The 15,060-nt window shown below is 46.5% G+C and overlaps 1 protein-coding gene across 12 annotated transcripts in view; it reads right to left on the bottom strand.

Annotated features, from left to right (window-relative positions):
- Nucleotides 1-15,060, bottom strand: part of C13h2orf76 (similar to chromosome 2 open reading frame 76) — an 87,908-nt gene that overhangs the window by 24,507 nt on the left and 48,341 nt on the right. For 10 of the 12 annotated variants that reach the window (XR_010056902.1, XR_010056903.1, XR_010056904.1 and 7 more), the window contains one exon: nucleotides 13,153-13,234. Coding sequence is in view for 6 of the 12 variants with exons in the window: in XM_008769433.3 (XP_008767655.2) it covers nucleotides 13,153-13,234 (82 nt within the window). In the remaining 6 variants the exon portion in view is untranslated. Of the gene's footprint in view, nucleotides 1-6,620; nucleotides 7,067-13,152; nucleotides 13,268-15,060 lie in introns of all 12 variants that reach the window. The other 2 variants (XR_010056905.1, NM_001401156.1) reach the window with 2 other exon arrangements.

The raw sequence follows: 15,060 nt of genomic DNA, 5'->3' as shown, positions 1-15,060 counted from the left end.
GCTTTGAACTCCCTATGCAACCAAAGAAGACCATGAACTTCTAATCCTCCTTCTTCCACCTCCCCAGCTCCACCTTCAAAATACAAGCGCCATCAGCCCAACTTACGGTGCACTGGGGATGGGTCTCGGGGCTCTGTGCATGCTGGGTAGGCACTCTATCCACTGGGCTGCATCCCTGGCCCTCTAGCTGTGTTTTAGAAGAGAAATCAAAGCCACGTGCTCTTAATAATCACAGGGCAAGGCTTCCTCTCAGGATAATCAGAGAGGACATAAATCCTGAACACGCAGCTCGGTTTTGAGACCTTAGTAACTCAGCATTTATGGCTTTGGTTTGCCTCGGTTTGTTCTGAGACAGGGTCTCCATATGTAGACCAGGCTGGCCTGGAACTCACATAGACCAGGCTGGCCTCAACTCACAGAGACTACGTTACTCAGGTTTAGAATCTACTTTTGTTGTTTGGGTTTTTGAGGAAATGTTGAACCATATAATGCAGGCTGATGGCCTGGAGCTCATGACACTCCTGCCTCTGTTTCTCTAATGCTGAGATTACGGGCATGTGTTACCATATCCACCTGGGATTTATAATGTGGATAGATACAAAGGTGCAGAATAAAATCACTGAAGCTGAAGATTGTATTTTCAGATCAATGTCCCTGGTTTCTTTGGAAAATTGGGTCAACAAGTGGGCTAAATTTTATGCTTCAAATTACTATTGTTTTTTAAAAGCTCAATCACAACAAATCAGAAAGCACAGACTACAAATTATTCTGACTATTCACAGGCAAAACACAAAGAACTGGCTCAGTGGTTAAGAGTATTTGCCATGCAAGCAAGAGGACCTGAGTTTGAATCCCAGGCACCATGTCAATAACTTCGTATGGTCACATATGCCTATACCCCCAGTTCTGTGGCAGGTAGAGACAGCAAGCTTCCTGGAACGTGGTGGCCACCACCCTAGCTCCAGATCTCAAAGAAAGCAGGTGGAGATCCGTAGAACAGGACACCTGATGTCCTCCTCGACTGTCATGAGAGGCTTCACCCAGCAAGTGATGGAAACTGATGCAGAGACCCACAGCCAGAGTGGAGCTTGGGGGATCCTGAGGAGAGGGGGAGGAAGGACTGAGGGAGCCAGAGGGGCCAAGAAAACCACAAGAAAATCCACAGAGTCAACTAACCCGGGCCTACAGGAGCTCACTCACAGACACTGAAACACCAACCAGAGACTGCATGGGCCTGACCAAGGCCCTCTGCACATCTGTTACAGTTGTGTAGCTTGGTCTTCTTGTGGGACTCCTAACAGTGGGAGCAGGAGCTGTCTCTGCTTTAGAGACCCTTTTCCCTGCTGGGTTGCCTTCTCTGGCCTTAAGAGGAGAGGAGAGCCTAGCCTTACTATAACGTGATATGCCAAGGCTGGGTGACATCCATGGGAGGCCTGCCCTTTCCTGAGGGGAAACAGAGGAGGGGGAGTAGATGGATGGGGGTGCAGAGGAAAGTGGGGAGGACTGGAAGGAGAGGAGGGAGGGGAAGCTGCCATCTGCATGTAAAAACAAACAAACAAACACTCTGGATGTCTGTTGGAAACATTCGAGGGAATGAGTTTAGGTACTTAAATTATTCAACAGTTTAACAGAACTTACAAATCATTTTCTTTTTGAGGCAAAATTACCTGTAGACCAAGGTTTCCTACATAGATGAGGGTAACTGAACTTCTTATCCTGCATCCACCTCCCAAACGCTGGGGCGACAGGCAAGTGCCACCATGTGCCTGCTCTGCAATGCCAGGCACAAAGCTTAGGGCTTTGTGGTGATGGGCAGGCACTCTACCAAAGCTACAGCCCTGCCCCAGGCAATGGCTTTATGGCCGCTACACAACCACACTCTCTACTAGTGTCCCCTCAACTCCTCCTCTTCAGATTGTATTGCCAACACTTCTTCAAGCACAGCAGACAAGAGCCCACAGGAAGGGGGCCCCTGGCTTTAAATGTATCGTGCTGAGAGCACAGTACAGTTGGGTGCAGAGGTCTCCACGTGGGAGTCTTCAAGTCACTATCAAATGAAACCAAGGAGAGTCCCCTGACACACTGTGGGGCCTCTTAATACCGGCACGCCAGTGTAACATGAGCACATGAGCCAGGACACCCAGACTTCGGATATGAAATTAAGAATTTTAACTAACAAAACGAACCTCACCTAGCAAACAACAAAACAAACAATCAACCACCTAGCTGGGTTTGGCAGCACATGCTTTAGTCCTAGCACTTAGGAGGCAAAGACAGGTGGATCTCTGAGAGTTCGAGGTCAGCCTGGACTACAAAGTGAATCCAGGACAGGCAGGGCTCTGTTACACAAAGAAACTATCTTAAAACAAACAAACAAGCAAAGCAAAACAAAAAAAAAAGTTTTCAACATTTCTCAACATCTCTCCATATCTGTCTCTCTGATGCACATTTGCTCACTTGCATGCACACATGCACACATGCGCACACACAGCCTCTTTAAGGGGAGGTGGATGATTACCTGAACTAAGAGAAAGCAAAAGTAATCTATTCTAAGTCCAAAATCTCAAAAAAACTTAAATACAATATAACTAATCCTCTGATCTATCAAAACAAACTTATCAGCTATCGACAGACATACTACAAGCTCTCTCTCTCTATTCCTGACCCTAGGCTATGACTTACGTAGTCTGAGAAAAACTGACTTGTGTGTGCTGGCTCTGTGGAACACCCAGGACAGATTGTCGAGTGATGATAAACAGCATTAAAAACAAAACAAAACAAAACAAAAAACCACTACTCAGAGCAAACTGAGGTCCAAAGACAAAGTTTCACCCTTTCTTTCTTCTACTCTAGGAAAACATCCTAGGCTCCCTTTTGTATGTATGTTAATGTAAGTCTATGTACATATATGTGTGAATGTATATGCAGAGACCAGAATTCAACCTTATCTGTCATTTCTTAGGCACTATACACCTGGTTTTGCTTTTGAGATTTATTTCTTCTTATTTTATGTGGATGGGCTTTTGCCTACGTCTATGTCTGTGTATCACATGCATACAGTGCCGTGAAGGTCAGAAGAAGGTGTCAGATCCCCTGAAACTAGAGTCCCAGTTAGTTGTGAGCCGCCATGTGAGTGTTGAAAATTGAACCTGTGTCCTCTGACATAGAAGTCAGTGTGCTGAGTTGTTGAGCCATCTCTGCAGACCCTACTTGGCTGTTTTTTAGACAGGATACCTCATTGGCCTAGAGCTCACCAAGTAGACTAGGCTGGTTGACCAGTAAGCCCTAGTGAACCACCGATCTTCTCCTTCCCAATGCTGGGATTATAAGTGTGCACCATCACACCTAGCTCTTGTATATGGATCTTTGAGGACTAACTCTGAGCTATAAACCCTACTGAGTAGAACTCACAGCTGAGTTCTATTCTACACTTTTATCAGTGGGGGCTGAAATGCAGGGAAGAGGTCTAGACTCCTGGACTTTTTCTGTCCTGCTTGCTTTGAATGTTTGTATTGGGTTGGCTATGTAAGTCAGTCAGCAGTTTTCAAACAATACATCGAAGACTGCACATAATGAAACAGGAGTTTTCTTATATCAGGCACATGCCTACATGGAGCTGGAGAGGTAAAAGAGTCTAATAATGCAATCCAGCCATGAAAAGGATGGAATCCCAGCACATGTAGCAACACGCATGGAATTGGATGCATTAGGACAAGGACATACACCAGCCACATAAAGATAAGTACCTGTGGTACTCACTCCTATGTGAGAGCTAAAATGTACTTTTGGGGACAAACGGATGGCTCAGTGTGCAAAGTGCAGTGTTAGATCTCCAGTATCCATGTAGAAGGCCAGGTAAGGAGGTGCATGTCTACAACTCCAGCACTGGGGGGCAGGAGACAGAGACAGGAAGGTGTCTGGAGCTCGTGGGGCAGTCAGCCTACTTGAGTTCCAAGGTCACTGAGACAGAAAAGATAGTCAATGCTGATCTCTGGCCTTCACATGAACATGAACACACATGAACTTACACCCCACTGTGGTGTGAATAAAATGCTCCCCCCATAGGTCCATAGGGAGTGGCACTATGAGGAGGTGTGGCCTTGTTGGAGGAGGTGTGGCCTTGTTGGAGGAGGTGTGGCCTTGTTGGAGGAGGTGTGGCCTTGTTGGAGGAGGTGTGGCCTTGTTGGAGGAGGAGTGGTCTTGTTGGAGGAGGTGTGGCCTTGTTGGAGGAGGTGTGGCCTTGTTGGAGGAGGTGTGGCCTTGTTGGAGGAGGAGTGGTCTTGTTGGAGGAGGTGTGGCCTTGTTGGAGGAGGTGTGGCCTTGTTGGAGAAGTGCATTACTTGGGCTGGGCTCTGAGGTTTCAGAAGCTCAAGCCAGGCCCAGTGGTTCACTCTCTCTTTCTGCTGTCTGAACATAAATATTTGATGTTCAGACTCCATTTTAGAGAATTTAAATTCAGGTAAACTAATGGTCTGGAACCTAGCATTAGTTTCCAAGTAAACCCCCACCAAAACCAAGCATCTAGCTCCAGGTTCTAGGCTAACCCCAACAAGGCCTGTGTCTCCAGATTAATCTCCCCCAACAAATCAAGCATTTCCAGGTAAATCCCCAACAAGCCCCACCCCCTGCCTAACAACCACCAATGCAGAGGGAAGCAGAAGTTAAGTTTATGGTTTGGCTCCCAGCACAGTCAATTATGCTAAAGGCCATAGTAGCTCTCCAATTAGATGTTTGACAGGCTAGAAACACTCACACCCCCACACAACCCCCAACCGCCCCCCAGCTTGGCTGCTTTCTATAAAACTTTACCCTCATAAACACAGATATTCAGGGCTGCTCTCCAGTCCCACGTCTGCCTGCATGCTGCCATGCATGACAATGGACTGAACTTCTGAACGAACCATAGCAATCCCAATTAAATGCCATGGTCGTGGTGTCTCTTCACAGCCATAGAATTCCCAACTAAGACACCCATGCACACAAACACATTCAGATTCTACACACATTTTTAAAAAGTTGTTTTCGTAGAATCAGAAGGCTTACAGGGGTCAGAATATGTTGTTTTTTTGAAATAGCTAGAAGAAAAGATTTGGCATGTTCCCAACATAACAAAGTGATTATTGTCTAGAGTGACAGATTTGATCATTTTATATACATGTGTGTGTCTGTAATATATATATATATATGTGTACCTATAAATGTATATGTGTGTATGTAAATACATGTATGTAAATACATGTATGTATATATGTATATGTGTATGCACATACATATATATTTGTGTGTATGTGTTTGTGTACCAAATGACACTATATTTCACTGGGTACACAAATATCTTTACTTATAAATTTGTAAAAACACATAAAATCATTATATGTCAAAAATGATACATTAAACAAAAAGACAGCAAAATATTGGCAGGGAGAGCTCAGTAATGCAGCGCCTGCCAGTGCAGGGCACGGAGCTTAGTCCCCAGCATTGTTCGGAAGACAAACAAAACCTTAAGACAAACACTCACTAACAACAGAGAACGGCTGAGCTGACAACAGCCTTGCAAGCTTGAGGATCTGCTTTTTGCTTTTCACTCCTTTCCAGAGGCCACAGGAAAAAGCCAGGCTTAGTGGCAAGTCCTTGTAGTCCCCATGCTGGGGCGGCAGGGAAAGGTGGTACCCTGGGCTCACTAGTCTTCTTGACGGTTTTCAGGCTAGCGAGAGACCCTCTCTCAGCAAAGCAAAGTGGACAGCTCCTGAAGAACAACTGCTGAGGCTGCCTCTACTCTCATAGGTACATACACACACACACACACACACACACACACACTTACACAGACAACACACACAGACACAGACACACACACAGACACAGACACACACACAGACTCAGACACACACACACAGACACACACACACACATACACAGACACACACACACAGAGACACACACACACATACACAGACACACACACACAGAGACACACACACACATACACAGACACACACATACAAACACACATACACAGAGACACACATACAGACACACACACACACACACACACACGCACGCACACACACACGAGTCTGTAGGGCTATATTGTGGGTCTACTTTAGAACCCCAGCCAGCGTCACTGAGTCTAGTCGGTCACTGTTACATTGTTAATGTGAAGAACAGCCATTGGGACAATGTCAGGAAAGAAAACTTGTCTGTCTCAAGGTGTTAGTCCCCAAGAAAGGAACAGGAAGGGCCTCGAACCCTAAGGAACAGTAAATCCCGTGCTGTGAAGTGGTGGGGGCCAGAGCCATCTGCAGCGGTTCTGTATGTAGGATGGGATGGAGAGGTTGAGGGTGGAGGCAGGGGCAGGAAGTCGATGGCAGAAGAGACACAAGAAATGAAAACTAACCCCAGGGGAGTCACGGCATTATTACAGAACAAGGTTGGCACGAGCCCTTCCCCCAGAGACGCAGCGCTGGCACGGTCCACTGTCACGTCTTTACAGTAAAACACGGCTGCTCTATGAGCACCACTGAGCCACAGATTCCTTCTCAGAGCTGAACAGATTCAAAAGGGAGCAGCAGAGGCACAGGGCAAAACGAAACAGATAAAGTATAGCTGCAGAGACTCACAGTCTTTTCCTTCCTAGGTGAACAGTCCAAGAAACTCCAGTGATCAAGAACAGCCTTGAAGTCCTGTACGTTACACGTCCTGGTGAAACTCCCCTTCCTTCCTGGAGTAAACCGTTGTGATTTACTTTTTGAAGTTGTGTCCTGTAGGTGTGTGTGAGATTTGCATACATTGCACAGAGGTCAGAGGAGGGTGCCGGTGTCCCTCTGTCTTACTTCTTTGAGAGGGTCTCTCAGTTAACCTTGAGCTAGGCTGGCGGTGGGTAAGCCTCGGCGATCTCCTGTCTTCGTCCCCCACACACAGCTCTGGGGTTACAGGTGAATGTAGGTGGGCACGTCCGCCATTTTGCACTGGTGCTGGGGATCCGAACTCAGATCCTCATGCTTGAGTAACAAATGCTCTTGACCAGAGAGTGAGCTTTCCAGCCCCAGAGCAAATTATTTTATTCCTACAAGTCAACAAACAAAAATGGGTGCCTGTGTCAGGTGTGGATGTACCACAGGGTCCTGGTAAAGCGGAAGGTTGCAGGGGAACGATCTTTGCTCTGTTCTCCCAGTTCCCCTCCTGGCCTTTCTTTTCCAACTCCTGCAGAAAGTCAGAGTGACATATTTATCACACTGGCATTATTCCCATGGCAACTGGCTCTGATAGCAGACTGACAGCTCTTCAGCGAGATCAAGGAGTGCAAGGGGAGGGAGAGCTGACTTTGAGCTTGTCTCTTAAACCTCTCCGAAGCCCAGCCAGACGCAGGCGGGAAGGAAAATTCCCTAGAAAAATCACACTTGACAATTCCACTCCCACTTGTAATTTCCTGTTGCTCTCGGGGGACTTTGTGTCCTCCCCAGGCTATAACCGAGGCTTGCTCCCCAGAGGACAAGAACACGGCTCTAGGAAGCAGACGAAATTGTGTCTAGGGGGGACCCACATGCTGTCTTGCCTGCTGTAGAGGGCATTTTGGGGATCCCTGGAACATTCCAAGTCCAGAGATGACCCCACAAAAAGGACCTGATTTTGATCAAAGTCTGATAAAATCATTAAGACAAGAATGGGTAAAGTGTTTATTTTGTAAGCATCAAGACTCGAGCTCTTGTTCTCAAAATCCACATTTTAAAAAGGCCAGATGGAGTAGCACTTTCTTGTAATCCCAGTACCAGGAGAACAGAAACCAGCAGGTTTCTGGGGCTCGCCGGCTGGCTGTCTTAGCCTACTTGCCGAGGTCTAGCTTTAATAGGAGACCCGGAGTCACAAATAAGATAGAGATTGAGGAAGGCACCTGTCATCACCCGCTGGCCTCTACACACTCACACAACTCATGAAAGTGCACCCATATGCAACACACACTCACTCACACACACGCTCACACAAACATACACACATACACGGTTTTTAAGAAGTGGTCTTAACTATAGTGAAGGATTTAAATCATAAGACTAATCAGAGGAAGGAACAAACCAAGGCAGCATCTAACTCTGCCATGTGATCCTTCCTCCACAAACACCTACAAACACGGATTGTGTGCCTTTTGTTGTTTTGAAAAATATTCAAATATTGTTACATGTGTGTGTGAGTGGGTGTGCACATGTGTGTGTGAGTGGGTGTGCACATGTGTGTGAGTAGGTGTGCACATGTGTGTGTGAGTGGGTGTGCACATGTGTGTGAGTGGGTGTGCACATGTGTGAGAGTGGGTGTGCACATGTGTGTGAGTGGGTGTGCACATGTGTGTGAGTGGGTGTGCAGATGTATGTGTGAGTGGGTGTGCACATGTGTGTGAGTGGGTGTGCAGATGTATGTGTGGGTGTGCACATGTGTGTGAGTGGGTGTGCAGATGTATGTGTGAGTGGGTGTGCACATGTGTGTGAGTGGGTGTGCACATGTGTGTGAGTGGGTGTGCAGATGTATGTGTGGGTGTGCACATGTGTGTGAGTGGGTGTGCACATGTGTGTGTGAGTGGCTGTGCACATGTGTGGGGGAGAGGGGAGAGGCAGTGGCCAGAAAGAGGGCATTCAATGCCCTGGAGCTGGAGTTCCAGGCACTTGTGTGAGAGCCACCCAACTGATGCTGGGATGCAGACTCCAGCCTTCTGGAAAAGTCCAGTGCGCTAACTGCCGAGCCATCAGCCGCATGTGCGAGTTTTAAATGATGGTGATGTCACACAATTTATTCTCCATCCATAGACAAATGTCCACATCAGTGAATGTGACTGGGAACACAGAGGGACCCTTCCACCCTGTAGAGGGTGGACCCGAGGAGGCAGGTTTCTGTTGATTTAAGACACAAGAGGAAGTCGCCCTGACTACAGAGCATGAGAGGAAATACTAGCACTTAGCAGATGCGCGGGAGAAAATTCTTTCCTACACCGTAACCTCCCTGGGGCTCACCAGTTTTATACATGACAACCAATCCTGTAAGACCTGCTGGTTGTCCAGGGTCACCTGGGTGGACACAGGGTCAGAAACAAGTTCTGAGCCCAAGCCTTGGGGGCTGGGGTGTGACCCAGCTTCTTGGCTCTGCTATACAGAGAGCATCTATTTCAACACTGCCACCCTACCAGTAGTGTGCAAGCATTTTTTGACATGCTAACTGTTCCTTCACACTATATACTGTATAGGATCACCTGTCTTTTCTATGCTAACTACAAGGTTGTCTATGGCATATGCACATGTGTGCAGGTTCGTGTGTGTGTGTGTGTGTGTGTGTGTGTGTGTGTGCGTGTATGTGTGTGTGTGTGTAGTAATCATGAGTGAGAAGAGGGTACAAGACTTCGAGCTACAGGAAGCTGTAAGCTGCCCAACATGGTCCTAGGAACTGAACTTGGGTCTTTCGTAAGCTGGAGCACTGTGTACTCTCAACTACTAAGCCATCTCTCCAGCTCCTCCACCTTGCTTGTTTGAGTCTCTGATCCTGGAGCTCGGCGACTGGCTAGCTTGTCGGGCTAGTGAGGCCCAGGGATCCTCCTGTGTCCATCTCTCCAAGTCCCAAAGAGTTGTCAGTCAGGTTGGCAACTTCCTATCTGTCATTTAACATACTTTTTTTTTTCTTTTCTTTTTTTCGGAGCTGGGGACCGAACCCAGGGCCTTGCGCTTGCTAGGTAAGCGCTCTACCACTGAGCTAAATCCCCAATCCCCATTTAACATACTTAACACACATATTCATAGTTTGCTACTTTTCCTTTAGGCCTGTGCCTTACTTAGGGTTTTCATGGCTGTGATGAAAACACATTGTGGGGGGGAGGGTGGATTACTTCTGTGTATAATCTCACATCACAGCGTATCATCAAGGAGAGGATAGGAACTCAAGGGACTGGAATTTAGAGGCAGGAGCTGATGCAGAGGCCATGGAGGGGTGCTGCTTCCTGGCCTGCTCTTTGTGGCTCGCTCAGACTGCTTTCTTATAGGACCCAGGACCTCCAGCACAGGGGTGACACCATTCACAGCAAGCTGGGTCCTCCCACATTAATTATCAATCAAGAAACTGTGTCACACACTTGCCCACAGGCCAATCTGGTGGGGCCGTTTTCTCACCTGAGGGTCCTGCTTTCTGAAATGACTCTAGCTGATGTCAGGTTGACACAAAACTAGGCAACACAGTCTGTGGACCATTTCCAAGGTCATATTCATCACTGTTTCCCCTCCATAGCATCTCCTCTGAGGTCATGAGCTCATGTTTTTATGAGATGAGAAATGGCTCTACTGGTAGAGAAACTTGCTGCCAAGCCTGAAGTTCTAAATTCCATTTCCTGGGACCCACATTGTGAGAGGAGAGAACCGGCTCTCACAGGTTGTTGTCTAGCTCCATATGTTTACCATGGTGCACAGCACTGTGCCCCTCACACATGCATGCATGCATACATAACACATACAAACATATATAATATATACATATACACACACATACATATATGTATATACATACATACAAAATTATGTATATTTTTGAGGCAGGGTCTCACAGTATACTGGAACTCACTATGTAGGCTGGGCTAGTCTCAAACTCACAGAGATCTACCTATTTCTGACTTCCAAGTGTTGAGATAAAGGCATGTGCCACTATACCCAACAAGTAACAATATTTTTTTTAGATTTATTTATTTTATGTGAGTACACTCTAGCTATCTTCAGACACACCAGAAGAGGGCATCAGATCTCATTACAGATGGCTGTGAGCCACCATGTGGTTGCTGGGAATTGAACTCAGGACCTCCGAAAGAGCAGTCAGTGCTCTTAACCACTGAGCCATCTCTCCAGCCCAAAGTAAAAGTATTTTAAAGGGGTTGGGGATTTAGCTCAGTGGTAGAGCGCTTGCCTAGCAAGCGCAAGGCCCTGGGTTCGGTCCCCAGCTCCGAAAAAAAGAAAAGGAAAAAAAAAAGTATTTTAAAATCATGTTTACATTGTAACACTAATCCATCTAGAATTTCTTTTTAAATAAATGCTGAGTTAAATTTGAGTTAAATAAAGGAATTTGAAATTCATTTCCTAGAAACTCACATCTTTTTTTTGGCTTCATGACTTCCCTGTTAATTTGAGAGATGCTAACTTTATTACCTTGTAGTCTTTTTCCAGATTGCACTGGATTTTGCACTGCTTTTCACTGGACTACTTGTCCAGTCTCACATAATACCAGCCTGTAACATTCATTTGGGCCAGATTTTAAAGAAGCCAGGCTTCCTCCAGTCTCTAGACGTCTCAGTCAGAGAGGCGTCACCCGCTAGAGAGGCAGCATTTGACTCACCAAGTATCGAGTTAAAATAATCATTTCTCACTGACACAAAATAAACATCTAAAACTATTTGATGGATGACCTTTTCCAAAAATCAGAAACATTAATTTTTAACATTAAAAACATTCAAATGTAACATTTAATGTAACAGTAAAAAAGATTTATTTACTTATTTCATGTATGTGAGTCACTGTCACTGTCTTCAGAAGAGGGCATCAAATCCCATTACAGACGGTTGTGAGCCACCATGTGGTTGCTGGGAATTGAACTCAGGATCTCTGGAAGAGCAGCCAGTGCTCTTAACCGCTGAGCCATCTCTCCAGCCCAACATTAATTTATTATTTATTCATTTATAGACAGGCTCTCAGCAATAGTCTAGATTTGTCTCGCTCGTTATGCAACCGAGGCTGGCCTGAAACCCATGGTCCTCCAGCCTCAGCCTCTCCTATGCCAGGATTAAAGGCATGCACCACCAAGCCCAGAAAGAAGCCATTAGGAATAGTCTCAAACTTGATTTTACTTCTAGGGAATATGATCCTGGACGAACTTACAGAAACCAATATAATCACCAGAGATTACAATTCCTGTGTATAATTCATAGACAGAAAAAATGATTTTTAACTTCAAATAACAATAAATCTCCAGTATTTATGATACGAATAGGTACTAATCATAGGAAAATGTGTAGACAACACAGAGATGAAGTTTAAGATTTCATAACCTGCCATTTATTTATTAGAGGAAGAGTGTGTGTGTGTGTGTGTGTGTGTGTGTGTGTGTGTGTGTGTGTGTGTGTGTGTGCAGGAGCCCACACTGATGCAAGAGTCTCTGTGCAGAGGTAAAAGACATCAGTTGTTAGTTTCCACCTTATCCCTTGAGACTGGGTCTCTCACTGAACCTGAGCTGGGCCGGCAGCCAGAGAGCCCCAGAGACCCTCCTAACGCCACTTCCCATACTGCTGTGGTCACAGGCACATGCATGGCCACAGGGGTTCTGGGGATCAAATCCAGGTCCTCAAGCTGGCACACCAAGCTCACCTACCCACGGAGACGTCTCCGCAGCCCCTCAATCGATTATTTTAAATCCCATTTCAACGGAAACAAAGAGGTGAGTTTCTGACATCTGGTCATTCCTCACCGAAACGAACGGCTTCCCAGCGTAGCCCTCACAGCCCATGTCTCTCACATACTGTATATGGGGACTCAGGAAGCGTGCACCTCGACCTCAGAGGTGCGTCCCAGGCCGCACGTGCCTGCTACACAGAACTCACATTCTCAGACGCCATCTTAGCGAAGGAGAAGTAGAATCACAGTGACATCTAATGGCCAGGAGACACACAACATTTCTTTCAAACAGAACCGAACACACAGTCTAGGTCGAAAAGCTAAATCGGGCGATTTTCCCACTGTACACACCAGGCGTATAGTTTAAATTCCACAGCTTGGCTGGCCCCGAGAGTCTTGAGTGATTATCAGAAGTTACGCTGCGTGATGTGCAAACAACGTCTCATTTCATTATTCTACATTAGTTCCACTAGGTCCATTTCTCTCCAACAGTGTTGTTAACAGTCCGCAGTTACTGCGCTAACAGCCTGTCAATCATTTAAAATGGCCCTCCCCAGAGCACTGGACAAACCTGAAAAGGACTATTTGCAACTCTGCACACATGCAGAACAAATGCCAGTGCCCTCGGTCACAGACCAGGACACATAGCATCCTCAGCACAGGGGCGTTTACTCTGAAGAGATGCCATCAGCCAGGAGGCCTTGCACACAGGTCGGGAAGCCCAGTACCCCTCCACCCAGTCAGCCCTTCTCACCTACTCCTGAGTCCTTCAGCGTTCTGTCTTCCTTTAGCAGGAGTGTGTCGTCGTCCTCCAAGCCCAGCACAAGCTCATTTGTCTGGAAAGAAAGAATCCCCATTTGATCAGTATGCTTGCTCGAGACGTCCTGGGAAGGGACCACTTGGAGGGGCCAGGGAAAGAGTTCATCCAGGAAAGCATTTTCTCTGAATTCCACACCCCATGCTATGTAACCGTGCTGGGGAGGCAGTGACAGGAGGATTCCCTGGCGCTCACTGGCCAGCCAGCCTAATCCAACGGCAAGCCCTGGGGCCCAGTGAGAGACCCTGTCTCAGAGAGGAAGTGAATGGACTGGAGAGACAGCTCAGAGGCTGGAGCTGGCTTCTCCACCATGAAGACTGGAGGTTAGATCCTAGCACCCGTGTCAGGCAGCTCATTAGTAACTCTACCTCCGATGGATCTAAGGCTCTCTTCTGGCCTCGATAGGCACACCCCTAAATCCGTATGCACATGTACACACGCAAATAACATTTGAAAGTAAGGTGGACAGCGATAGAGGGAGACACCCAACATCAGCTTCTGGCCTCCACATGCGTGCACACATATAAGCACCCAGCATATAATTGTGTACACGCCCATGAACTTGCACATACAATACACACAGTTACTACATGGAGTCTTAGCAATAATCTAGGTCATGTTAAATTTTGCTGTGGTAAAGGGAGAACAGAGTGGACACGGAGTACAGACCTACTAAGTACCAATATTGTGCACTACACACTACAGACAGGCTTTGGAGTCAAACAGAATTACAACACAGGGTCCCTCTGCCTAAACTAAAAACATCTCCAAGTTTCAGTTACCTTGAAGCTAGAGAAAGGAGAAAGAGCACAGCCTCCTCTTTCCCTGGTAGAGTGTGACGATCAGACCCTCAGTGCTGACTAAGCCTTCTACGTGTGCTGTCACCATGTGGTATCGTCATCATCACAAGAACCTGGGAAGGTTTGTAATCATGCAGGCCCAGGGCACATGGCTTATCAGAGGTGCAGTTGGAGACACGCTCTTGATAATGTGACTTCTGAGAGACGAAATTTGGCCTTAAGTGGCTCCAAGGGCACATGTTTTAAAACTCTGCCCAGGCTGACAAGCATTTCAGCTTGTATCTTATTAACTGTCATGTGATTTGGAGCTGTGGTGGATGTTTGCTCTCTTGTGATGTTTCAAATCTAGTTGGACATCAAGGGAAACAATTTGGAGTTGTCTTCGTCTGAACAGCACCTGGGTCTTTCACCGAACCTAGAACTCACTGATTAGCTGGACTCGCTGGCCATGAGCCCTGGGGACTTGGTCGCTGATGACATGTTCGCCACCACATCTGGCTTTCTGTGTGAGTCTTAGAGACCTGAACTCAGCTCCTCTGGCTTGCTTACTGATTAAACAATTCCCCAATCCCAGTCTACCCTATTTCTAGGATATATCTGAGACAGACTCAAGAGAAAGGTCTCTCCTCTACCCAAACAGAAGCCCCATAAGCCAGACACCATATTCCATGGCTCATAAACTTCACTGATTACAGAGGGCCTTGAACTCCACAGCACTTTTACTGAAAAAAGAAAAGTTAATGCTTTATTAAAAGTTCTTTTAGAGCACACACTTTTTATACTTTTTCAGGGTCTCGGCTTTAGGTTACAGCATGAGTTGGTTATTTCTCATTGGGGCTTATTACCTTTTTAATTCATTGGTGGCTGCCTATTGTCCTTTGAATTCATTGGAGGCCCTTGGTGGGAAAATATCTTTGGCATGAGGTTAGCTCACTCACTCGGACGGGGGGTGGGAGGGGACTGCTAAGGGTGGTTAGCAAAAAAAAAAAAAAAAAAAAAAAAAAGTTCTTTTAGAGCACAGAGAATAAATACAAAGTTCTCCAAG

This window comes from Rattus norvegicus, chromosome 13, assembly GCF_036323735.1.
Source record: "Rattus norvegicus strain BN/NHsdMcwi chromosome 13, GRCr8, whole genome shotgun sequence".
In the NCBI taxonomy this organism is placed as follows: domain Eukaryota; kingdom Metazoa; phylum Chordata; class Mammalia; order Rodentia; family Muridae; genus Rattus; species Rattus norvegicus.
This window is presented reverse-complemented; position numbering and strand designations above follow the sequence as displayed.